Source organism: Daphnia carinata, chromosome 4, assembly GCF_022539665.2.
Source record: "Daphnia carinata strain CSIRO-1 chromosome 4, CSIRO_AGI_Dcar_HiC_V3, whole genome shotgun sequence".
NCBI lineage: Eukaryota > Metazoa > Arthropoda > Branchiopoda > Diplostraca > Daphniidae > Daphnia > Daphnia carinata.
Genome location: NC_081334.1, coordinates 2,786,049 through 2,809,533, shown reverse-complemented (window position 1 = coordinate 2,809,533; position 23,485 = coordinate 2,786,049). Strand labels below are relative to the sequence as shown.

General features: G+C 38.3%; 3 protein-coding genes and 4 long non-coding RNA genes across 12 annotated transcripts; 4 read left to right on the top strand and 3 right to left on the bottom strand.

Annotated features, from left to right (window-relative positions):
* Positions 1-2,595: 2,595 nt before the first annotated feature.
* Positions 2,596-5,016, top strand: LOC130694642 (uncharacterized). Of its 2 annotated transcripts, XR_009002099.2 has the most exons (3): positions 2,596-4,345; positions 4,445-4,612; positions 4,682-5,016. XR_009002099.2 is itself a non-coding variant. In XM_059494933.1 (2 exons), the coding sequence occupies exons 1-2, from the start codon at positions 2,639-2,641 to the stop codon at positions 4,556-4,558; spliced, it is 1,821 nt and encodes a 606-aa protein (XP_059350916.1). In that variant the 5' UTR covers positions 2,596-2,638; the 3' UTR covers positions 4,559-5,016. The 2 variants fall into 2 exon arrangements, 1 of the variants encoding a protein (XP_059350916.1); XM_059494933.1 differs by having other exon boundaries at positions 4,445-5,016.
* A 493-nt stretch (positions 5,017-5,509) lies between these two features.
* LOC130694654 (uncharacterized) lies at positions 5,510-9,193 on the top strand. Its single transcript, XR_009420855.1, has 13 exons — positions 5,510-5,616; positions 5,947-5,985; positions 6,045-6,751; positions 6,817-6,867; positions 7,020-7,143; positions 7,203-7,290; positions 7,902-8,007; positions 8,075-8,222; positions 8,312-8,442; positions 8,509-8,701; positions 8,778-8,879; positions 8,933-9,035; positions 9,117-9,193. It is a non-coding gene; the product is annotated as an uncharacterized LOC130694654 (long non-coding RNA).
* A 32-nt stretch (positions 9,194-9,225) lies between these two features.
* Positions 9,226-11,315, top strand: LOC132087696 (mitotic spindle assembly checkpoint protein MAD1-like). Its single transcript, XM_059494915.1, has 8 exons — positions 9,226-9,360; positions 9,427-9,613; positions 9,699-9,874; positions 9,942-10,162; positions 10,224-10,434; positions 10,493-10,683; positions 10,750-10,946; positions 11,027-11,315. Exons 2-7 carry the CDS (start codon positions 9,483-9,485, stop codon positions 10,933-10,935), a joined length of 1,116 nt encoding a protein of 371 aa, XP_059350898.1. The 5' UTR covers positions 9,226-9,360; positions 9,427-9,482; the 3' UTR covers positions 10,936-10,946; positions 11,027-11,315.
* An 870-nt stretch (positions 11,316-12,185) lies between these two features.
* On the bottom strand, positions 12,186-12,863 carry LOC132087934 (uncharacterized). Its single transcript, XR_009420899.1, has 3 exons — positions 12,660-12,863; positions 12,420-12,595; positions 12,186-12,363 (listed from the first exon to the last, which is right to left on the bottom strand). It is a non-coding gene; the product is annotated as an uncharacterized LOC132087934 (long non-coding RNA).
* Positions 12,864-12,963: 100 nt separating this feature from the next.
* On the bottom strand, positions 12,964-13,346 carry LOC130694707 (uncharacterized). The gene is made up of 3 exons (XR_009002121.2): positions 13,217-13,346; positions 13,086-13,161; positions 12,964-13,020 (listed from the first exon to the last, which is right to left on the bottom strand). It is a non-coding gene; the product is annotated as an uncharacterized LOC130694707 (long non-coding RNA).
* Positions 13,347-18,944: 5,598 nt separating this feature from the next.
* LOC130694698 (uncharacterized) lies at positions 18,945-20,569 on the bottom strand. 3 transcript variants are annotated; one of them, XR_009002107.2, is made up of 4 exons: positions 20,174-20,566; positions 19,887-20,104; positions 19,661-19,786; positions 18,945-19,601 (listed from the first exon to the last, which is right to left on the bottom strand). It is a non-coding gene; the product is annotated as an uncharacterized LOC130694698 (long non-coding RNA). The 3 variants fall into 3 exon arrangements; XR_009002108.2 differs by having other exon boundaries at positions 19,661-19,822; positions 19,887-20,569; XR_009002106.2 differs by having other exon boundaries at positions 19,887-20,550.
* Positions 20,570-20,772: 203 nt separating this feature from the next.
* LOC130694677 (uncharacterized) lies at positions 20,773-23,312 on the top strand. 3 transcript variants are annotated; one of them, XM_057517773.2, is made up of 5 exons: positions 20,773-21,021; positions 21,960-22,245; positions 22,322-22,605; positions 22,661-22,813; positions 22,908-23,312. In XM_057517773.2, exons 2-5 carry the CDS (start codon positions 22,137-22,139, stop codon positions 23,034-23,036), a joined length of 675 nt encoding a protein of 224 aa, XP_057373756.1. In that variant the 5' UTR covers positions 20,773-21,021; positions 21,960-22,136; the 3' UTR covers positions 23,037-23,312. The 3 variants fall into 3 exon arrangements, with proteins under 3 accessions (XP_057373756.1, XP_057373757.1, XP_059350936.1); XM_057517774.2 differs by lacking the exon at positions 20,773-21,021 and having other exon boundaries at positions 21,765-22,245; XM_059494953.1 differs by lacking the exon at positions 20,773-21,021 and having other exon boundaries at positions 21,776-22,245; positions 22,667-22,813; positions 22,908-23,311.
* The last annotated feature ends 173 nt before the right edge of the window (positions 23,313-23,485 follow it).

Sequence of the window (23,485 nt, the reverse complement as noted above, 5' to 3'; positions counted from 1 at the left end):
ACATGCATCAGTCTAGCGTCCCTCTGTTAGATGTACAGTCGTTGGCTGTAAGTTCCAATCAGTATAATAACAACGAAAAAAAAAAAAAAGAATAACTCGCCATGTATGCGTTTGTCGTAGAGCTGTCACCGAGGAATAAGGGAACGATCCTCGTTGGGGCTTGATTGCCGGTTATGATGATGACCTCTCATCACGACGATGATAATGGCTGCTCCTCTCTTCCCCCTACATACGTGTTAGCAGCGAGTTATTACAATGCCAGTGTCCAATCTACACGCGGCTTTTTATTATTATTTTTTTTTATTGTGTGCACTAAATTATGTAATGCCGAATGACTAACGGAATTGTACGTTAATATATGCCACTACATGTGACTGCGTGTTGGATATTGGCTAGGTAACAAGGCGAGATGTACACACGTGTTTCGCGTGAAGTAGTTTTGCACTGTCCCATCAATTCATTTGATGTACTGTATAAATATACGCACACACATTTTGTGAAGACGGCAACGGTTTTTATAAACGAGAATGATTGAATGTACAACAGTCATTACGAAATGTAGCAATCATCGCAGTAGACACTCACAATCGGTGCGAGGCTTTCTTCAAATATTTGAATGCTAACGAAAAGTTCAATTTCGCTTACACGTTATGACGATCTTTGGTAAAGCTATATGTATACGAGTGATTACTTTCGGCAGCACAAAAGATCCTTGGTTTAATTTTGCAGAGTTATTATTTTTTTTTTTTTTTCCATTTCAATAGATCGAGTTTTTAGGCTCTCGCGAATAATTTGACAAGTTGGCAACCTACCCCTTTCGGAGTGAATTTGTTTATTCACGCTTTGTCTTGTATGTCGATGGTCACATTAGAAGGATATGTAACACGACTGGAACCGACCAAGTTGCTAGTTATCCGTCTTTTTTTGACGAAGGATCGTGACGAAGGCAGTGACATAAAGAATCAATTATGCATGTATATAACCCGACATGTTGCCATTTTGAAAGGCACGAATTCGTCAAGAAACCTTGGCGCGTTCGATCGCTCACATTCGTGTCGCTTCGTACAGGGTAGAGTTTATTCCGTTTGCGATATCACACGCCAAGTACCGTTCCGCCAGTCTACCGCAATCCCGCGAAACAGAATGATTTGGCATAAATAATGCATAAAGAATCGCAAAACCGAAATATATTGTTTGAATCGTACCATTTGGATGTGATTTATATCTCGTATCACGAATGTCATGTAAAATCTATTTTGCATCTATTTCAGTATTACGTTACACGTTCGCTTTGTGCAACCCTTTGAAAACGGCACAATTTTTTATTGATTGATGGAATATCAATCGAATAGCGAAAGGAAGATTGCGAGAAGGTTAAGGATGTAAAAATATTTGAAAGTATAGGGGGAAAAAAACGACCGTTGATTGAAAATTACGGATATTATTTGTGTAGCTAAAGATACTTCGACGCTACGCGGATCTCTTTTTAACCTTTTGATGGTAGAATCCCGGTGGTTCGTGCAATGAACGCCAGATGGCCTTCGTAGCAGTCACCTTTCTTTTTTCCCGGCAGTTTCCATTATGTGGTGGACGAAGACTCGTCTAGTCTCGTTGTTGTTAGTTTTCTATTGTATCTCGTTTCTTTGGAATAATTTTATGAAAAGTAGATCCCAAAAAGTCATGTGCAGTAAGTATCTATCGTTTTTTGCTGGCTGTTTAGTCGAAGCAAGGAGTCAGCAGAGTGATTCATTTCTTTAGAACTAGCAATGACATCAGCACATGTGTAGCGTATTGGGCGCGTGTAAGCCCTGATGATAACAGTATGAAAATGTCCATTTCCTGGGACGACCTCGTTTATCAGTACTAAAAAACAAACAGGAATTTACGTAAGAAACAACGAGTTGTTGTGTTTTGAAAAATATTTATTATCTATTGTAATATCATGTAAGAATGTTCGAAATGGGAAAAGCACAACTAAGCCTAGCAATTTTCTTCCTTTTGGGATAACCGCGTTTTAATTTGTCGCTAGCTTTTAATTTCCCTATTAAATTACATCCTTGCTTCCTTCGTAGTGCAAAATGATTCGTGTTAGGAATTTTCCAGTCGGGCCATGTGAGCAACAATCGGTCCACCGTCTTGTGACGGTCATTTTGATTCTTCTTTCGCAATAAGATATTCTCGCCGTTTACAGATGGCGTGTTGAAGTGAATGTTTGTCACTGCATTCCTAGATGGCGTGAAATCAAAAATGTTTTACAACCTTCATAGATGGCGTTTACCGGTAAGTATCGTTAAGTTTTCAATCCTGGCATGTCGTCCTATTTGATTTCGATCTCCCAATTTATAGAAACATTACCATTCTTTTCGATATTTTTTCCATTGAACATTATTTTAAATAATGTATAGATGCTGGAAATAAAAACGGGAAGCAAAAGAAATACTTAGCACATACGTTAAAATCGATCTAGTACATGTTCAATAACTTGCTACAGGAACGGACGTGCTTCGATGTTATATAGTTTCTGAGTATACCGCTACAATTTTTTGAATGTCTAATGGATAATCGCAAAATGAATCCTTTTAACCAGGTTGGTGGCATTCCCCTCAGTGACGGTACCACTCTTAACGGAATTCCAGTAATGGGAGAAACCGAGCAATTGGCTGCAAGAGAAGTGATGCCACAAATGATGCCACAAACCTGCATCATCATTCAAAACAGGCTTCCACGTAACAACTCCAGCAACGCTCATGGTGACCGTTACCAGCCAAGGCAACTAAATCGTCGTAGAAACGATGAGGTGCGATATCCTGAAGGTGATCGGATTTACCAAGTACGAAATTTTGACCAGCAAAGAAACTTTCGCAGAGATGCGGACTTTTATCATCAGCCAACAAGAGATGGTCAAGAAGGGCACTACCCTAGCAATGAGGACATTGACTTCTATCGCCAACCAAAAAGAGGCGATCAACCTAGATATGAGGACATAGACTTCTATCAACCAAGCGATCAGTATGAGTATTATCCAAGAGATGCCGAAAGTGGCTGCTATCGTAAACAAGCAAGAAGCTGGCGCTGCAGGGGAGAGAACTGCTATCCGGACTGTGAGCATGCATACGAACGCAAAACCCAGTGCCCAAGTTTCCGCAGAGACGAATATGATCAACCTTGGACCTGCTGTCATCCAGCAAGGCGAAGGCCAACTGGTTGCCGACTCGATGAAACAGGAGGTTTTATAAGAGAAGTTTGCCATGAATTCGCTGAAAGGCGCCTTCACCCATCGCCGTGTCGCCAAGGTAGCGTGGAGTCCCGATTCTGTGGTTATGAATACGACGATTGTGACCAAACGGAAGTTGTTCAAGGTGGGAATTGTCATGAAGCGATTCGTTACCGGTGCGATCATTTCCAGGATCCATTCCCGCCAGCTCCAACATTGCACCAGTCGGTCATCACCAAAGAAATTGTTCATCACTCGAACTGTGACTGCAAAAACGGTAGACAGGGCGCGAGAAGAACAGAAAGAAGGATTCCGCAGGCACCTCAGGAACCTGTACAGAGTACGAAAAGTGCAAACGGCAAACCAGGTAGCAAGATCTCGATACCTACCGGAGATCACCATCGCACGGCCTCGCCAACTGTCGGAAATCCTGAAGAAATACGTAAAGACCACTCTGGGAATGCTCCAAATGATTCCGCAAATTCTTACCCAAGTCCAGGTGATAAGCGCAGCAAACCGGCAAATGAAAACAGAACTGGTATAGAAGGAAGACATGAAATAGGTGATGATCCCAGCGTAACCGCCGGTTATCCACCAGTACAGAACCAGCACATTAATCATCCTATACCAGTAGAAGACCCGGACCCTCAAATATTAGAACCTTCTAAGGTTCCGGACGAAGAAACTGAAGTCGCTCATGACGGGCCCAAAGATGAGGCTAGCCCCATGGACGAGATTAGTCGCAACGACGAGGACATAAAATCGGAAAAAAAAACTGACAAGGCGAAAAAAAGCATGAAAAAGAAAATAGAGGATTTTAAAAATGCTGTAAAGCAAAAGGCAGATGCAGCAAATGAAAAAGTAAAGCACTTTTTACGGAAAAAATCCTATCCCAAGGACGAGGCTAGCCCCACAGTTAAGACTAGCCCCACAACATCAAGTACAGACGAAAACATTCAAGCGGAGGAAAAAACTGACAAGGCGAAAAAAGGCATGAAAAAGAAAATGGAAGGCTTAACAAATACTGTAAAGCAAAAGGCACAAACAACAAATGAGAAAATGAAGCACTTGGCAAAGTTACTGAAAAAATCCTATCCAAAAATCAATAACCCATTTAAAAAAAAGAAAAAGGTAATATTTGCATGAACATCTTAAGCAGATACAGATGTATAAGTAAATATCTTTTTTTTTCATGTTTCCAAAAACGTAAAATTGAATGACTCGACACAGACAAAATCGTTCGTTGGGCCAGTTAGAATTTTAGTTGCCAATAAAATGCTGTGGAGCAGAAGCTATCACCATCGGAGGTCGGAGCCGCATTGGAACAGGTGTTGGCTCCGATGAACGATCCGCTCCTTGAGCGTTTTTTCTCCCCTAACACAGCGCAAAATTAGAAAAGTAAATTTCTTGTACGTTCAGTTCGATTTGATTTTGTAATCATTTACTGTTAATGACGTTCTCTTTCAGTTATAATCTGAAGGAACTCGTCAACGAACCCAAAGGTTGTTCGCCGCCATGTGTGGAAACTACCAGGTGTGTACCCTTTCTGTTCAATTGTCTTTTTCCAGGTACAAGCTTGCATGCAAGTGACGAGATGGTGAGCAATATTGCCATTGAGCACCTGCATGCCGGAAAAGGACCGCTACAAGAGTTGATTGTCTTGTAGTGATGACAGAGTGTGCACGTAGCTTTCATTCATGGCAGTAACAGCTACCTTGACGAGTTCTGGAAGTGCGTATACGGGAAGAGCCATTAAGGTTTTAGAGTTATTTGCTGAAGACAACTTCCTATTGTTGCTTCTTTTTTCTGATCAATAAAATTTTATTAATTCAAAAACGCATTGCAATTGTTGTTTTGTCTTTATTTTGCCACAAACATCCTTTTTTATCCCACTCGCAAAACTTTCAGAATTGCGATGTTCGAAAGCGTCATTGTTTCGTCATTATTTATTATACTTACAAATTTTTATTGATAGATAGAAATAAAGTCAATCAAATGACAAATACATTACAGAGAAACAGGAAGAAAAATTCAAAGGGTGAAAAGAATTTAAAAATTAAAAAAAAAGTCTTCTGTCTTTGTCTTGCCTAAATAAGTAAAGTCTTTTGTTGCGTAATTAAAAAGTACATTTTCGAAAAAATCATATTCCTTGTCTGTGCAAAAAAAGAGAAATTTATGTGCTTTTTTGACAAACAGAAAACAAACAACGAATGTTTTCTGTAAATCTTGCAAATTGGCAATTGCAACTGCATTTTTTAAGATATCCCTCAGTGTTCGCTCATTGTGTGCAGTCTGCTGTTGTCTACACTAGCGTATAATTCTCGTCCTCGTCCAAGTCTTGACGAATTTTGGGCGCTTAATTGAATCAGTTTTCAAGGAATGCAAAGAGGGAAAAGACCAAGGTATACTGTAAAACACTTAAAAGCTTTGACACAATTTAAATTTCTTAGAAAACTATTGCTAGATCGCAGGACAGTAGGAGCACATGGCTCAGAAATATCTGTAAAGCACACCATACGATACGTTTTTGTAGGTACTACATTATGTGTTGCAATTTCCAATTTTCCACATCAACCTGTGGCTACTGATATGTAACGCATGGAAAATTGTCATATTTGATCACTTTTGAGGTGCCAAAGAACTTGAATGTCTAAAATTTTTTTATTGTAGTTCCTGCGGTAACTTAACATCCATGTCCGTTTCCATCTCACAAATATCTTTTTCCCCTGCAGGTTACTTTGTGTTGATGGATTTCAGTAACCATAGAGCAAGTACGAGAATTTGTATCACATACAATCCACAAATTAATGTTAAAGTTGCTGTGAAATAGGCAGCTATCCCCCAGCATATGTGGTCATAGGAACTGCCTAACCAGAGGCTTGGATTTGTTTTTTGAAGATCCAAGTTTTGAAATAAACAAGAGTGCCTATGATACCCAGAATTAGGCGAGCAATTTCTGGCATGAAACAAATATCCATAAAAATTGGCTTAAAGTTAATTTTTTTTTCTTACTTTTTAAATTATCTTATACTTTTTTTAAATTTCTTCTTAACAAGGTCTGGAAGGTGACTACAGTTGTAGAATGAACAACTAGTAAGTGAGCGGGAACCTCAGACAGAAGCACTTTCTGGAAATCCTGACGAAGCCCCACCGAGGAGCCGAATGAAGGATGGCGACGCCAGATGACAATGCAATCTAGCTAATGAAAGCATCGCCATGACATCTGCCATATCGTCTTCGCCTATTTCTTCATATGGGGCTTCTTGATCAAGTTATACATCGTCATCTGACATCGCCTTGGTATCTGTATTGTAATTTTCCTTGCTCATAATAACAGCCCATCTAGCGCAACTTCTACTTACACAAGACTGGTACTCTTACCGTGTATTGGTAGTTTTCGTAGAAGAGGGAGATACTAGATTTTTACTTGAGCATTGCTTGAAAGGATTTTAGGTCATTCACTGTTACACCCGGACCGAAGTGTGTGGGAACGCATCGCCTCAGTGAGTTTAATCACTGCAGATTGACTTGTCGAAGGTAAACTCTTCCCATTCGAAAGATTTAAAAACAAAATTGGTAGAAAAATGGTGTCTAAATTACAGTGCGTAAGCAGCAAAAACGAAGCTCTGGAGGAATTGTATCTTAAACAAAAGGTTTTCTTTCTTTCCTAAATATTATTACTTTCTGGTTTTGTGATTTGTGGTCATCTTAAACTGAATAGGAACTAGCTATAACTACACCATACAAAATTAAAACAGATTGGGAATTTAAATTTTTACATAATGTACCAGATTTTTCTATTTAGATGTCAGGGGTAGCTAGCCGATTTGTGAAACGAATCTGTTTTTGACCGAAAATGCGGCGGATCTGTCTCGGTTTACCAATCAAGACTGCATTAAGTTAGAACGGAGCTGGTCTCCATAAGGAAAGTACGCGAAAACTATTGATACTTGAATCCTTGAATGAATTTTACTTTCTTCCATTTTAGTTAGCGCAAGAGATTTGGGAACAAACGTTACTCTACAGTTATGCTGCAACGTTTAAAACGCTTTTCATCCACTTCACTGGGAATGCCGGTAAGCGTAAATCAAATGATTCTGCCTTTACGGTAAAGTTTCTACCATGACGTGAAGTTGTATCAATATTCGGTAATTCCTTTATAATGTCAAGTGAAAAGAGTATATTTATATTATTTATTGATATTTAGAGTATACAGCCAAGCAAAGTAGTTACTTTAGCGGCAATGTGTGCATTTTTAGTGAATGAGCTAGCGTAGTGTTTTGGCTAGAAGTGAATTAAGCACAAAAATTGGTTTTCTGGCCCTGCTTTTTTTTAGCAAATGCGTTAGCATAGTGATTTATCTGGAAGTGACGTCAGCACAAGAATTCTGGCCAAGTGTAAGCCATGATGGTAGCAGTTTGAAACAATTTACTTCTGGTTATTATGTTGTTTTTTATTGCTGACAAAAGAAAAACAAAAAGGAGTATAAATTTATGTAAGAAATAACGGTTTGGTATGTAATTAAGACTAAAGACATGTTGCCTATTAATATGATTCAAGTTAAACATTCGAAATTGGATATGCACAACTAAACGTTGTCATTTCACTATGTTTTTGAAGACCGCGTATTAAATTGAATGTAGCTTTTAATTTCCCTGCTAAAATCTAGTCTTTTTCCCGTACGCAGCGCAAGATAGGAAGGCATTCGTGACAAGAATTTTCCGGTCTCGCCATGTGGGGCATGAGACAAGTTCAGTCCACCTTCTTGCGGCGAGTATATTGTTTTCGCTATCGTAAATAAATCTTATAGTAAAATAAGTAGACGGCATTGTAAGTAAAGATAAAGTTTTTTGTTCATAGATGGCGTCGGGAATGGTAAAATTATTCGTCCATAGATGGCGTAGGCTGGTAACATATTTCTTCCGTAGATGGCTATGGTAACGATTCCTTCAGTAGATGGCGTTAAAATGATAAGCTTATTCGCACTCACTAGATGGCAGCTGGAATGGTAAGATTCTTAGTTCATAGATGGCTGGAAAATTGTAAGGTTACTCGTTCACAGATGGCATAGAAAACTGTTATATTACCCGTTCACAGATGGTGCTACATTCGAGGTTATTGTACCTTTTTAATTTAAAGATGCTGTTACAGTATTCGATAATGTACGTTTGAAGTACAAATAATTTGTACAAATTCGTGAGCATCACAATGAATCATGGGAAGCTCTGGTAAAGCCTGCTATTAAACTAATTTCTTATGTAGTTTTATCATTTTATTTACTTTTTTTTATACAGATGATGGATTTCTTGGTCTAAAACTCTTCAGGAACTGGATACATCTGCAACGATCTATCTTCACAACGATCAATCTTTACAAGAGGTGCTAAGTTAAGTTTGAGGGCACAGGAATAGTTCTGACTGCTGTGTCTCAAAGTGCTAGGTATGCAACGATAGGAGCCCCTTGGAGGATTGTTGTTTAAAACTTGAAGTACTATCAAAATGTTTTACTCTTTTTTATTTAGTAAAGTAGAACACAACTTAATTCCTCTTTTTGTTTCTTTTAGGGTTGCTTGTGTAAAGCTGTGTTGCTAATGTAACATTACTTATACTTGCTAATCCATCCAGCAGTCATTTAGAAGCATAATCAAATCAGGAGTTAAAGAAGTGTATGTTTAATGTTGAATTTTTTAATGAGTTTACACAATATTTTTCTATTTAGTCCAGAGACTGAACCAGCCAATGACGAAGATTTAGTTGTTTGGTAACTGTTGTTGGAAGGCCATTAGATTACGGAGGAACAGCCGTTAAAAGAGGTATTTGAGGTAGGCATTCTAACTTGTCATTTTTCTTTTTGAGCTACACTTTTAAAAAACAAAACAAGAAAAATATGATTTCCTTTCTAGATTGGGCTGAATCACGTTTCTGTTATTCCGTGGCTGATAGATGGGCTGCTACTGATTGACTTTTTTTGCTTAATTAATTTTCTTTCATTGTCTTCCAGTAAAATTCCAGTCTGCATTAATTCTCTTATGCAGACAAACAGCTTATGTCCTTCAATGCTGTGTTTGGATATAGAGTAAAGCTGATGAGATTCATTTAGCTGTTTATTATACTGCAAGCTATTAATATTTTGCATTCAATATAATGGTAATTCACAGTGATAAACTAAAGTGCTGGAAACTAAAATTAATTTTCTTTACAATGTGGTTTCAGGCTATGTGTAGGGAGAATTGAAGAAATTAGCCTATCACCTCTGAGAATGGGTATCCATGGCAGAGCTCTTATTTGATGCAAATAGTCTCGCACAAGTTCAGTCACAGGTGGAAACTATGCGGAGAAGAGAGCTCAAGGTGGTTGATGAATTTGATAATCTACAAGTAGAGCTAAACTCGTTGAATAGGTATGTTGTAACACAATTGCCTCCGTGGATCAATATTTCTAGAAGCAATTTTTGAATATATTTTTTTTAATGTTTTGTAATTTAGGACAAATTCAACCTTACGGGAAAAAATTGAACCCCTCAATGATGTCTCAAAAACAAAATTAGATCTCGAAGACCGCGTGAGGAAACTCGAAAGGAAATTAAGCGTGGTTCAAAAAGATCGTGATCATTACCGAACGATTAATGAAATGTATGAAAATGAGATGTCACGAGTTGGAGGTATATGATTCATTAGCTAACATAAGACAAATCGTATTTGCCATTATCGAACTATTTTTATATTAAGGCTCAGCAACAGTTTCAATGGAGACCAAGCAAATCAATGAGTTGGAACGGCTTTTGGAGGAATATCGTGGATTAGTTTCAATAGTCGATACCACGCCGAAGGTTAACGAAGAAATTGTCACCAAATTGAACCAGGAAGAAGAACAATTGACGAAGGAAGTTGCTGAATTGAAGCAGACAATCAAACATTTAAAGGCTCAATTAGAGATCGCCGAGTCGAAGGTACTAAATGCGCATATTGTACCGATGCCAATCTTTCAAGGTTCTGTTCTCAATTAATTAGGGGATAGCTTTCGACGTCCGAATCCTCCACTTCACTAACAATCTGCTGGATAATGTTCGGCGCCAAACATTAGAGCAGCTTTCTCAGTTAGAAAAAGAGAACGAATCACTACGAGAGAGGGTTCGCTTGATGGAAGCAGGTCAAACCCGAAATCCTACTCTTTTGGTTGGAGATCACTTTGAACAAGGATGTATTCCCGAACGTCTCAGAGGTAATCATTGTAGCTTTCAACTAGGTTCTAAATATCTACAAAAACTTTTTAAAAACAGATCTAGAAGAAAAACTCAAATCGAGTCAAATGAAGAACCAACGGGTGGAAGAAGTGTTCCGAAAATACTGCTCTGAATTCCGCCGAGGAATATTTGAACTTTTCAGTTATCAGGTGGATAATGACGAATGCGGCAATTTTAAACTCACATCTGTGTTTTCCGAATCGAGAACGGATTGTCTCTCTTTTAAAGTAATTTCGCCAATACAATTTTTAATTTTTTCAAAATTCCTATTTGTTTGCTTTATTCCTTATTAGTACGTTGGCGACGGCGTGCTGGTTATGGATAGTTCATATCTTCATACCATTGATGATTTAGTTCAGCTTCACATCAATAACCAAAAGTTCATCCCCGACTTCTTGTCTTCCCTCACAGTTGAGCTTTACCCTCGTCAGTCTATCAACTCATCTGCCTATCCATCAGTCTTGGTTACTCCAAGCTGAACTTAAAATTGGTAACAATATATATTTTTTAAAAAGGTTGTGGATGTGAAATAAATTGATTTTCCTTATAAATTAATTTCATGTCTTGCAGCTGGATCAACGCGTCGAAGATCGTCGTCGGAAGAGCAAGGACATTAGCTACGAATCTTCTCCATCCTATGACGACAGTCAGCCATTGATCCCTTCCAGCAACATCAGCAGCGGTAAGGAGAATTTCTCATTCTTCTTTCATTTTCTATGGGGAAAAGAAAAAAAGAACAAACAAAGAAAAAACAAAAAAAAAAACAAAGAAAAAGCCAAGTTTTAAAGTTCTGTTGTCGTGCAACGTGGCTGTGTATGTTGTGATGCACGCTTTTCGGCTTAGATAAAAATGGCGGAGTTTTCCATGTTTGTATTGTTCCTTTTTTAAAAAATTCAAAAATTCCTGTTTTCTTTTTTTTTGTTTCACAAATACACAGCGTTGTCTGAACTCTACTTTGTGCTGCGGCAATTGTTTATTTCGACGCTAAATGCGTCATTGCCACCACAGGCAAATAGCAGGTCGGAAAAACGAAAAAGGAAAAAAAACGAAGTCGGTTCTGTCAAAATACACCTGGGAGAAAAATTATGGATTTCGATGTAAAACTGATAGGGTGATAGAAAAACCTCCGTCAGAGAAAAAAAATGGGGAATCGGGTATCTTAGGTATTGGTATTCGGAAAGGCAAGTGGCCTGGGTCTTGGCTTCGATGTTTTGAGCCAGTGAATGATCAGGAAACAAAAACGAGGCTTGCTTTTTTTTTCCAAGTCCAAACCGTATTCCTAAATTCACTATTAGTAATAGTAGTATCCAAACATGTGAAATAGCTCAAAGGTAGAGCATCAGCCTCAGAAGCCGAAGGGCTAGGGTTCAATACTCAGATTCGTCAGGCAAGTCTTTTTCCTTTTTGCACACGTTTATTTAACGAAATAACGAAAAATGGCAAAAAAGACAAAAATTCTTTCTTCTCGAGGATCGGATGGTTGGTAGCGACCCAGATTTTTTCTAGGAGGACCACGCGAAGCAATATTAACCATTATGGGATTCGAACCGCATACCTTTCGCACTGTAGGACAGCATGCTACCGTTATGCCATAACTGTCCTTATATACATAGTTTGGCATTTTGATGCATATGTAGGTATGCGATACAGTAAAAAAAAATTAACCGTTTCAACAAAAGAAAAGTATAATATATAAAGTATTCTAATGAACTGTTTCCTTAAACAAGAATTAACCAAAATGATGCACAAGCAAACAAATCTCTCTTGGCAAGAGTAACTGCATCTGAAGCTTTTTGTACAGGTGTTAGTTTTACGTATGCAGAATTCTTAATGTTCTGAAGTAGTAGTGGGCGCGGGCCGGCTTGTTCGAATGATGTTATGTATTAAAGTACATCTTTTCCTGTAACCTAAAGCAAACATATAGATATTTTATCATAGAATACAGTTTCGATGAATGGCTTACCAGGAGAATGACTTCACCAAAATTGTTAAAGCCTTCCCCACAGATGATGCCCTTAAACAGTTCCTTTTCATTGCATGTCACAGCTTCCAGAATGTATTGTTCACACAGCTTTCCATCTTCAATCAATTCACCGAGTAGTTTCGACAGTCTTTCGAGGTGTGGCCAGCTTCATGACACTAGGGATAAAACAATGGACCTTGGAACATAAGATATTTTTGTGAAGATACAATTAACATTTACATTGTAATACTTGCTGTCACCACTGCCTCCTCCTTGTGGACAATCCCTTGCTATGTAGCCCTCTTCGCCACACTGTTAAAAAGAAACATTAAAATTTTGGAAAAAAAAAATAATAAAAAAACAAACAATATCTGGTTCTCATACTTACCTTATGACATGTATGAGCTCCAACACTCATCTCCTCCTTGTGGGCATTCCATGGAAAAATTTTCTTCCCTACATTATTAAATCACTATGGATTAACAAGACCAGAATGTAATAACCCAAACTGATTCTTTTTAACCTTATGGCAGCTACGACTTCCGCCACTATCGCCACCTCCTTATAGACAATCCCTCGAAAAATGTGCCTCTTCCACACACTACATAAAGCACCAGTTAAGCCAAGCAAGAAGTTAAGTTTGAATACATATTTCCATACTTTTACCTTACTTTGTTACTCCACTACCAACGTCCCCTCAGACTTGTGGAAACTCTCTGATAAAATATCCCTCTTGTCCACACTGTTGAATAAACCATATTAAAGTAAGCATACTTAAAAGGCAAGAAAACACTAACCTTGTGACAAAGCCAATTGCCGATGCCGCCATCACCACCACCTCCTTTCCACCACATTCCCTGGACACATGACTATCTTCTCCACACTACAAGAGGCATTCAGAATTAATTCAGAAAATATTCCTATTACGCGTTTACGTAGAAAGCCTACACTGTGGGGAAAATAAAACTAGTGGATGAATACAAACAGTTCATCGGATTTTGCTATAGCATCGAAAACGTGTTGAGCTAACTAAAAAGTTAACAACTGAAAGTTTACTTTTGAAAGAGTTTATGGGGGTGTCAACGACATCTAGCGGTAAAATATTTAACGATCCCTTTTGTTTTGGCTTCAAATGCAGATGGGGTTTAGCCATGGTCTTGTCTTTTTAAAGATGGGGACGTGGCAACGGGACACAGAAGTACCTAAAGCAACTCATCTCCTTGAATTCGCTGCATCTAGAATTTTAGAATCTGGAGGTGTTCCCTGTTAATAAAAGTGTATGAATCAGAAAATATTTGATATTGATAATGCATTTTTGATATGTTGATCAATTGCATTTTTGAGCAATAGCATTTTGTCTATTGCCCCCGGAATCAGAAGCTATTTTCACGGCAGCTACTGAATCTAATTCACTTAACTTAACCTAATTTAACCAATAACTAAACTAAACTAAAGTAAACTAAACTTAAACTAACCTAGCCTAGCCTAACCTAACCTAACCTAATTAACTTAACTTACCTAACTTACCTAACCTAACCTAATCTAATTAAATTAACTTAATTTAACTTACCTAACTCATCTAACTTACCTAACCTAACCTAACCTAATTAACTTAACTTAACCTAACTTTCCTTAGCCTATTATAAAATTATTTATTATCACTGTTTGCAACGCATTCTACAAAAGAAAAGGCGCACCGGTACCCGTTGCCAGCGCCATCTGGATTCCGGAGGGCAATAGAGAAAATGCTATTACCCCCCCGGATTCTGGGGGGCAATAGATTCCTTTATACTTACATTTATTATGGCTTTAATTACGTATTTAATTTGCGTCCTTCACATTTATGTCTGATAACCTCTTTATTTACTGGTTTCTAAGATCTTTCTATGTTTCTGCTGAAGTCAAAGAATTGCGAGGCGATTCGATAACCAGAATGAAGTACATTAACACTCCACAATTCTGTTTTAAGTGTCGACCTCATGTCACTTCAGATTCAGGTATGTGTAAAGTGGTTACTGTATAACAAAGCAAACCTACATCTATTTTCCCACATTCTTGGTTAGTTTTATGCTATTATAACATTCAAAGTTTTTTCTTACAGAAGAACCAGAATGAAATTTAAAAATTGAATAAAAACAAGGATCATAAGGGAGAGAACAACATTTACATTCACGAATTTAGGTGGATGCACAGAGCTGAAAAAGCCAATAGCCTAAATAGGTTATTTGCAGTTGCAAATGCTAGTCTTGTTTGAAGGAGAGAAAATGATGGATGTAAGTAAGACACCACCTTTGCATGTATGTGGTTAGTAACCTATTCTGAATTTGTCGCAGTAGTCTTATATTTGTTAATCACACATTCACTTTCAAAGTTTTTAAATTTTGCATATTAAACAAACTCTATGCCTATGTATCATGATGCCTATTTAATCATCATCCTAAAAAGTAAAATGCTAAAGCTTATTCTAATTAATTGAGTTTTTTTTTTGTTCTTTGTTTTTTTTTCTTTCGGTATTTTTCCTTCTTCACGGCATCGAATTAGAATTTGATAAAGAAAACTTGAAAGCCCATGGCTGATTGGCTGTTTTTTAACAAAAATTTTTGGTATTCGGCTATCTTAGGTATTGGTATTCGGAAAGGAAAGTTGCCTACATCTTGGGTTCTACATTCTGAGCCAGTGAACGAAAAGGAAGTTTGCTTCTATTTTCCTAAGTCCACAACTTATTCTTAAATTCATCATTAATTTATAGTAACAGTATAAAATGGAAAAAGCTTATGGTAGACCGTCGGCTTCAGTAGCCGAAGGTGTAGTGTTCCTTGCTCAGATTCGCTAGGCGATTTTTTTTTCCTTCACAGCACACGTTTATTTGTCAAAAAAAGAAAATAGGTTGACTAGCAGACGGCATATTTGAAGTTCTTTTTTGTTCGCAACCTTTCAATCCATTTTACTACACTAGGACTTGAACCACAGACTTCTTGCTTCACAGGCCAGCATGCTACTGTTGTGGCATAGCTGTTCTTGTTAATAAACTTTAGGATTTTGATACCCATATTTTGATATGCAATTCCCATTAGCTTATTATTGAATGCACATTAATTATTTGTAAGTTCGTGTTTGGAATAATGGTAAAGCATGTGGTTGTCACGCTAGAATACTAGGGTTCGATCCCCATCTCAGATAATGTGTAGCTAAATAACAAAATACAAAAGAAAATAGTGTAAAATCGTTTTTATTGTCCCTCCTTCCACCCACATATCCACCACTATTACATACATTTCAAAATACAGTACACAACATACAATGCATACATAAATACATTTAAACTAACACGTTGGCTGCCACGCCACCTATTTACTATCGCTACTGTCGCTATCATAGGGATAGCGACCAAGGGGGCCGGGTGGGCCGGGCTGAAACGACGATGAGACCTTTACGGGAATGCACACCCCAGGTCTACATCGCCGTCTCGTTCAAGGGATTCCCTATGGTGCATTGCCTTTGGGCCATTCGGCCAATCTTGGGCAGTGGCGCTGCTCCACCCCATGGCAGATAAACCATGGAGCAGAACAGCGCGGCCCGTCCCTGTCAAGCTACAAAAAAAAAAGGGGATCAAAGTGGGTGGGTGGCAGCCAACGCGTTAATTTGCAAAACATAATACAACATAAAACAAAACACAGCCATACCACGAAGACGAGGCGACCACGAGGTGACGAAGGGGCGATAGGGGAGGCGATGACGGCGTGACCACAAGGCGAAGGCGGGGCGAGGCGGGACGGGCGAGGCAAAGACGGCGCGACCACGAGGCGAAGAAGGGGCGACGGGCGAGGCGACGACGTGGGCGACGGGCGAGGCGAAATCGGGACGATGGGCGATGAGAAGACGGGACGACGGGCGATGAGAAGACGGGACGACGGGCGATGCGAAGTCGGGACGATGGCCGAAGCGAAGACGGGACGACCGCCGAAGCGAAGACGGGATGACGGGCGGGGTGACGGGCGTGGTGAAGACGAAGAAGGCTTCGTTCTAAATCGTAAAAGTAAAGAAAAAGAACTAATTAGTGGGAAATATAAGTTGTTGCTGTAACCAAACGTTGAAAGCAATTTAACTTACTTCTGCTGTCCGATGGCTAGAAAGACTGTAGGGCCAGCAAATAGGCAGCAAACGGCTAAGAGTTGGCAGTTCTATGGTTGAATGTTTAATTTAAATAAAAAAGCAAACTATATGAGGCATAAGAAAAATTTTAAATACCAGTAGAAATTGTGTTGAGGTACATGCCTGTGTCCGTTGGTAGGCTAAGTAGAGATTACAACTGCCGAAATGACAGTCATTACAGTTGACACTGCAATGAAGATGAATTTGGTGCACCACTCAGATCACGATTTACAGGAGACCATGAGTGGTTAAAGAGTAGAAGAATAATATTATGGTATTCCTACCCACAGTATTTGCATCATTCATGACATTCCTCAACGGGATGTATTCTTTACAAATGAAGTTTCATGAGCTAAACCTTAAAAGCAAAATCCGTCAATGAGATTCTGATAACAAAACATTAGTCTCATACCTCTCAATGAGCACTGGTATAGTTTGATGAATGCAACATAGTAGGTTGCTAATAGTTTTTTGGTTTGACAGCTGACATAGCTGATTAAAAGACACATACCATAAACACCAAGCATTCTGTGGGCTTCACTTCCAAAACACACTCAGGGATGAAAACGAACAGAAGCACCATTGGATTTTCTTGATTTTTCCATTGAAATATGACATATTTAACAGAAACTTTCAAACACAGCTTTCACTACTCCCAAATACTCAGCAAGTAATTAGTGGCACAGCAGCGTCATCTAGTTTTCCAATTAACAACCGAAAAGTTCATAAAAATTGAATATCTTGCTATCTTGAGACGGGAACTGCACTGATATGCGAACTCTTTAAACATACTTTTAGAGCGTGAATCCCCCCCCCCCCCCATCCACCTCCATATTTGGCTACTACCATTTCAATTATATTTCAACAAATGCAGCGATCAAAACCACGAACTGCATTATTAAAATATAGCGATTTAACATGTCTTTGAGCCCGATTTTTTTACTGTCTTTCATTTATTTATCCAAAAACCTAGATATTTCTAGGAAAATACATGATTTGAGTTCACAGAATGGTGTATATTAGTATACATTGCATACATTGTATTGGATCAATTACTTTTTGGCATACGTTCTTTAATTGTGTGAGGCTGTCAAATCGTCGACAGTGGGTATCTAAAGGAGAAAATCAGCTAAGAGCTTGCGGACTCATCAATAAGCGCAAAGGTATTAAAAAATTATAAAGGTAGCCTGAAACCAAATTGTAAAGAAAATTAATTTTAGTTTCCAGCACTTCAGTACAGGTACCATCGTCAACGTGGGCACAGGTGATTTTTCCATGTTCATTGTTTCAGGTCACCAACTTCTACTAGATGAGTCAAGAGGAAATGAGGTTACACGAACAGAAAATTAACCATAAAATTCAACTGATAGACAAAAATACCATGATGGGTGTTTACATCACATCGCAACTGTTAAAACTGTCAAAGCATTCACCACCCATGCAAAACCTTTTCTGATTCATTAATCTTCATCACCTAGCCTGTACCAAGAAAACCAAACACAATTAGTGCAGAATATTTTGCTGATGAAAGTAAACATATACCTGACAAATTTACTACAGACCAACAATTCCTGATGGACTCCCACAAAACATTCCAGATAAACAAAACAGTAGTAATTCCTAAAATAAACATCTTGCAATAGTTGTAGATGTTCCTAACTGGTAAATATAACATCTCACATGAACAATAAATGTGAGCGTAACCATTTGAAAATGAAGTAAAACCATTTCAAAAATGAATTTGCATAGAAAGGATTTTGCACAATTGTTTCGGTCCAATACCAATGAATAAAATATTAAAAGTAATCACTTAACATCTTTTTTGATCAGCTAGCAGCAATCTGGAATAAAATGTGAAAATATGTTAATCTACTTGAACATTAATACAAGTGGGTGTAGAACTCAGGAAAACAATTTAGCTTACTTTGCCCCTTACTCAAATATATTTTGCAGCGACTTGTCTTCGAATGCTGAAATTGAACGAAAATGGCAAACCAAGTTATGTTATCATGTTACATATCTCCCGATGACGTAATAGATAAAAAGCAAGCTGGAATGAAATGTAAAAGACCTTATTCTTCTTTAACAATAATGTTGGGATCTGCAGTATACAAAAAGATGCCTAATCATGCCTTACTTAAATTTTTTTTGCAATGACTTATCCCTGATCGCTGAAATATGAAACATAGTGTAAAATAAAAAGAAGGTTATGATTAGTGTACAAAGTAAAAAAAAAAAGATTATCCACTGCACCCATCATATATGATGAAGATTCGACGTCTTGCCACTCCACTGCCCGTTACCTGTAATGCTGCTCAATACTAAAACACTGAAAAAGAATCTTTATTTAATGAATGTTATTATTGCACAAAATGCCTTAATAATAAAATGTATATGAATCAATTCAATTTTAGACATCTGATTGCCTATGGATAATATTAATTCATACAGTTCAAACAGCGCTTCTAACTATTTATCTTGATAACGACGTTCCACCGCCGAAGTCCCATTTCCACCGCAGTTAAAGAACTGATGTTTAAAACGAAAACTGTACTAGCACACTTGGGTTTAAAGAATGCGATGAGTACTCATGACTGTAGAAACCCGTAGAACTTCACGTGTTACGGTCCAATAGATCTTGTACCCGAATGCAGCGTATTCAATTACATGACATGGGTAAGTGACGTCGGTACACTGATGTTCCCAGACACCGGAATGTACCGTAATGCTCTAGTACAATACTTTCTCCGCCATCTAGTGAGAGGAATACCAACTACCAATCGCCATTTTATGTGGGGATTTCGAACCACAGCACTCGCCATCTAATGTGGATTTTTTCAAGTACAGGAAACGCCACTGGAGTTTCCAACCACCATTTAGAGCTGGGATTTCCAATCTCAGCATTCGCCATCTAGCGTAGCGATTTTTATCCACATTACTCGCCATCTAGTGTGCTTTTCCTCCACAGCAAATCCAGTTTGTCCCAATTCCCATTCACAGCAGCATGGTTTGTTATAACCAGCCAACCATCTAGTAAAGTGGGTCTCGGCGTCAAATCATTAATAAACGGAAGTCTAAATTTCTAATACCATGAGTTGAATATGTACCAATACTGGTATAATACCAAGCCATCATGGAGGCTTATTATTTTTCGGCTGTGAGATCTGAAGTTGCAAACTCTCGTTGAAATGGTAATCCTAATCATCATGCTCTTCCTTCAGGAAAGAAAAATGAGGGTTTTTTCTTTAATACTACAAGAAATGCTAACAAATAAACGATGTAGATAGCTAGTGGCTATAATAAGAAATGCCATACCTTGTGTGAAAGAGTGCACACAACAATTGATCCATTGTGTCAACAAATGGTGTTTCCAGCACAACTTGGAACAGCCTGAAACTTGGAAATTTTCTTGCTGTTATTAATAATGTTTTCAAGAAACTACAACCCGTGTCACCCTTCACTCCCAATTCCTGTTTAGCTTAGGCAACTTAGATGATTTTTGTGTTCCTGATTTTTGTGTGCCAGTATGTTACCTAAAATAAGAAAACAACACTGTGGAAACAATTGTCATTAGTGTAACATAATTAATTAAATTGTGTTACGTTCGTCCCTGTCTTTTAATGACTTCGGCTTTCCAGCGTTCAAAAGCTTCTCGTACAAATTGCGATACCAGATTGTCGCGACATACATGTTCAGTTGTAAAATTTCAATTACTGGTATTGTTAACGATTTTTTGGCCTACCTTGGAACCTTATCATTGACATTCAAAGTACAGTTCGAAGAAATATGTAATAGTGATTATCAAGAGCGTGGCGTAGGCTTAAAAATGTTCTTGGACACGTAAGCTCTGAACACGTTGCCCGCCATCTTGGAACTAAAATACTATTAAGTACCAGTGATGTGACATCTATAGTAGGCCATGCGTGACATTAACTCTCGATTTGGTGGCATTTAGCAATGTTGCATTTTACTGAAACTCAAAAACTTAAACAGACAATTTAAATACTTTCAAACTACTTTTTTTTCACCAAAGAATATGAATTTGATGAGTCACCACAGATCATTTCACTAATTAGAAAATATTTTGGTGTGGCAATGCTGCGCTCGTTGATTGCCAAGTTTAATATTGCTGCTCTATCCTTTTAAGCCTTTTCTCATTTATCAGTTGGGAACAAGGAATTGTTGTAATCAAATATGCAGATAAAATGCCTGTTTCTATACAGCACCCTTTCTTGGATTATTTTCTGGTGACTCTTTTTAACAAGGTTTATTCTGAAACAAACCAACTAGAAACGCATGCGCATCTTTTCTGAGAAGAACACGATCGACAGGGAAAACAGGACTGGATGGCAAGATATGTTACGACGTATCATTCCAAATCGGTAGCTGCCAGTTACAAACGCCAACGACAGCATTCAATGCTAGGAAACTTAAAACATACAAGCTGAAGGTAAAAAAAAAAACTATTTCATCTTCAATCCATTTCATGAAGTCTGAAATTATTTATTTTTTCCGCTAATGTTTCACTCATCCGGTCAAGTTCACAAATTGTAGCACAATGACTTATTGATTTTCTCAGCGAATGTGCGATCTGAATGTTAGTCTGGGTTCATAAACAGCTTAGAAATAATAAACATTTCTAAGTTCGAATTGAGCACGATTTAAAGCAATATCAATCTGTCACGCTACGGTATTCACATTGGATTTTTTGCGATCATACGTGGCAAGATTGTAAGGGAAAATATCGATTTTGTTTTCATTACTTACACCTCTATGGGGTTTCCTTGATCTTTCGTATCCAAAGTCCATTTGGCACATATTTTCTACACGCACTGTGTAGTATCGGATTCTTCATTAGATTTTTACGTAAACAGAAATGGGTGGCATCTTCATAAAGTTCATGTGCGAATGTCGACCCTAAACAAAAAGACAACGTAAAATGGAAGTTAATTAGGATTCAACTTAAGATTTACATATCTTGCAAAGTAAATTCAAAATTATATATATATATATATATATATACGGATTCTTTATTTCTTTGCTTAAAAAAAAAAAACACATTCTGGACTAAACGGTTAGTCATATACATTGCCTGGTACAGCTTGCATAGAAATGCATTTAACTTTCATCCAAATGGAACGCTAACGGTTTTCATTACCCCTGGCTTTTACCGATTAGTAGTTAACAATGTCTAATGCATACAGATCGGTACAAAGGTCGGAAAAAACCCTACCCCAAAACCATGATTCTATGTATACAGAGCTTTGGGTTACACGGAGGCGTCGAACAGCAAGCTCGTTCACCACAATATTGATTATTCCGATGGGTGCTGGGTCTTTCTCCCTCTCTCACGTTCTCTCTTCCTTCCTTCTTCTCTTGTCCCCCCAGGTTTTGCTGAAGAATCTGCGCAGATCTACTTCATCTTGAACAGCACCTGAGCAGTCGCATTTCAAGTGCCAAAATAAAGGCTGGGAAAGCGAACGCTCTACTCCTGAGAAACCTGGCCATTCAATACAGTATCTCACTAGTTGTTGGTGTAGCAAGCATCGTACAGGGAACACAATCATGGCCGCAGCTGCCGAACAATTGAAAGATAAAAAGAAGAATCGATTTCGCGAACGCTTTCTTCTAACACAGGCGGCATCATTGGATGAAGTAATGACTTCATCGACAGGTACGGAGTAGTCAGCTACTAAAGCACTTAATAAGGCGTCGAACGTAAATGTGAACGGACCCATGATCAATTGAAGGCGAATGCTCGCCTGGGAATACGACAACGGATGGCACTTCGAGATGTAGTAGGATGCGTCGATTGCTCTTTCGGCGTACGAGAAGTGAGACAGAGGATCAGACACGAAACTCGCGGCTCAACAAGACGGATTCAATAATTAGTCCGACGCCAGAACAGGTTGGCTTACGAGTGAATTTCACTCCTGAATCGTCCGTTTCGGAAGAGGTTTCCGATGCATCGTCCACATTGCCACATCTACATTCTTTGATGCCTCGTTCACCGCCTCCTCCATACGATAAAGAGGTTAGATGAAATAGTTTTCTAATTGATAACGTAAAATTAATTTTCGCATTACCAGTCACAGAGCAACACACCACGTTTGGCTGGGGTATGTCCACCAACTTATGATGAAGCTATGGCGCAGAATGGGCCCAACGACCAGAACGGCCCGAATCTGCCAACAATGGGTAGCAACCTGCCGATTGGGTACTGCAACTGTCGTGAGTGTCAGGTGAGTTCCAAAAGCAGAGAAAATCGTCTGCAGTACTTGAATTTGAGTGGGGAAAACCAACATGAGCAAACTTCCTTATTCTGTTTCGTTACAGGCAAGATACTTTAATTCCGAAGAAGAGGAACAAGACGATAATTGTGCTGATGCCGTGTTTCCCATGGAGACTCACGTGTTGATGCAGGAAGTGCTTGCTGATGGCATGGCTTTTTGTAGTGTTATGTGATAGAAACCAAAACGGGGAAAAAAAAAATCGTCAATGTCTTGAAGATTTAAAAAAAAAAACCTGTTAACAAAAGGTCCATTATTGCCGTTTTCTCTAAAACGGCGAATAAAGTGAACTGGTCATCGTAAAGGTAGACTGCAAAAAGAAATAAAAAGGAATTAAGCCATAACTCTTTCTTTCCCCAGATAAACCCACCTAAAGTACATGCAAATAAAACTCATACTATTTACTCATATAGAACTTACGAAGATAATACGGACTATCTATGAATCGAATATAAAAATAGAATCTCTTCATGCTCCTAAATGTTTCATGCATGTTTTTTTAGTATGGGGACTAAAAAGGGTTTATTTACCTTCATCCATTTTGAAATCTTGCCTCAGAAGTTTAGCTTAATAGCTAATAGAAATTGGGTGAAATCTCCGATCGATTGCCTTCCTTTTGAAGTG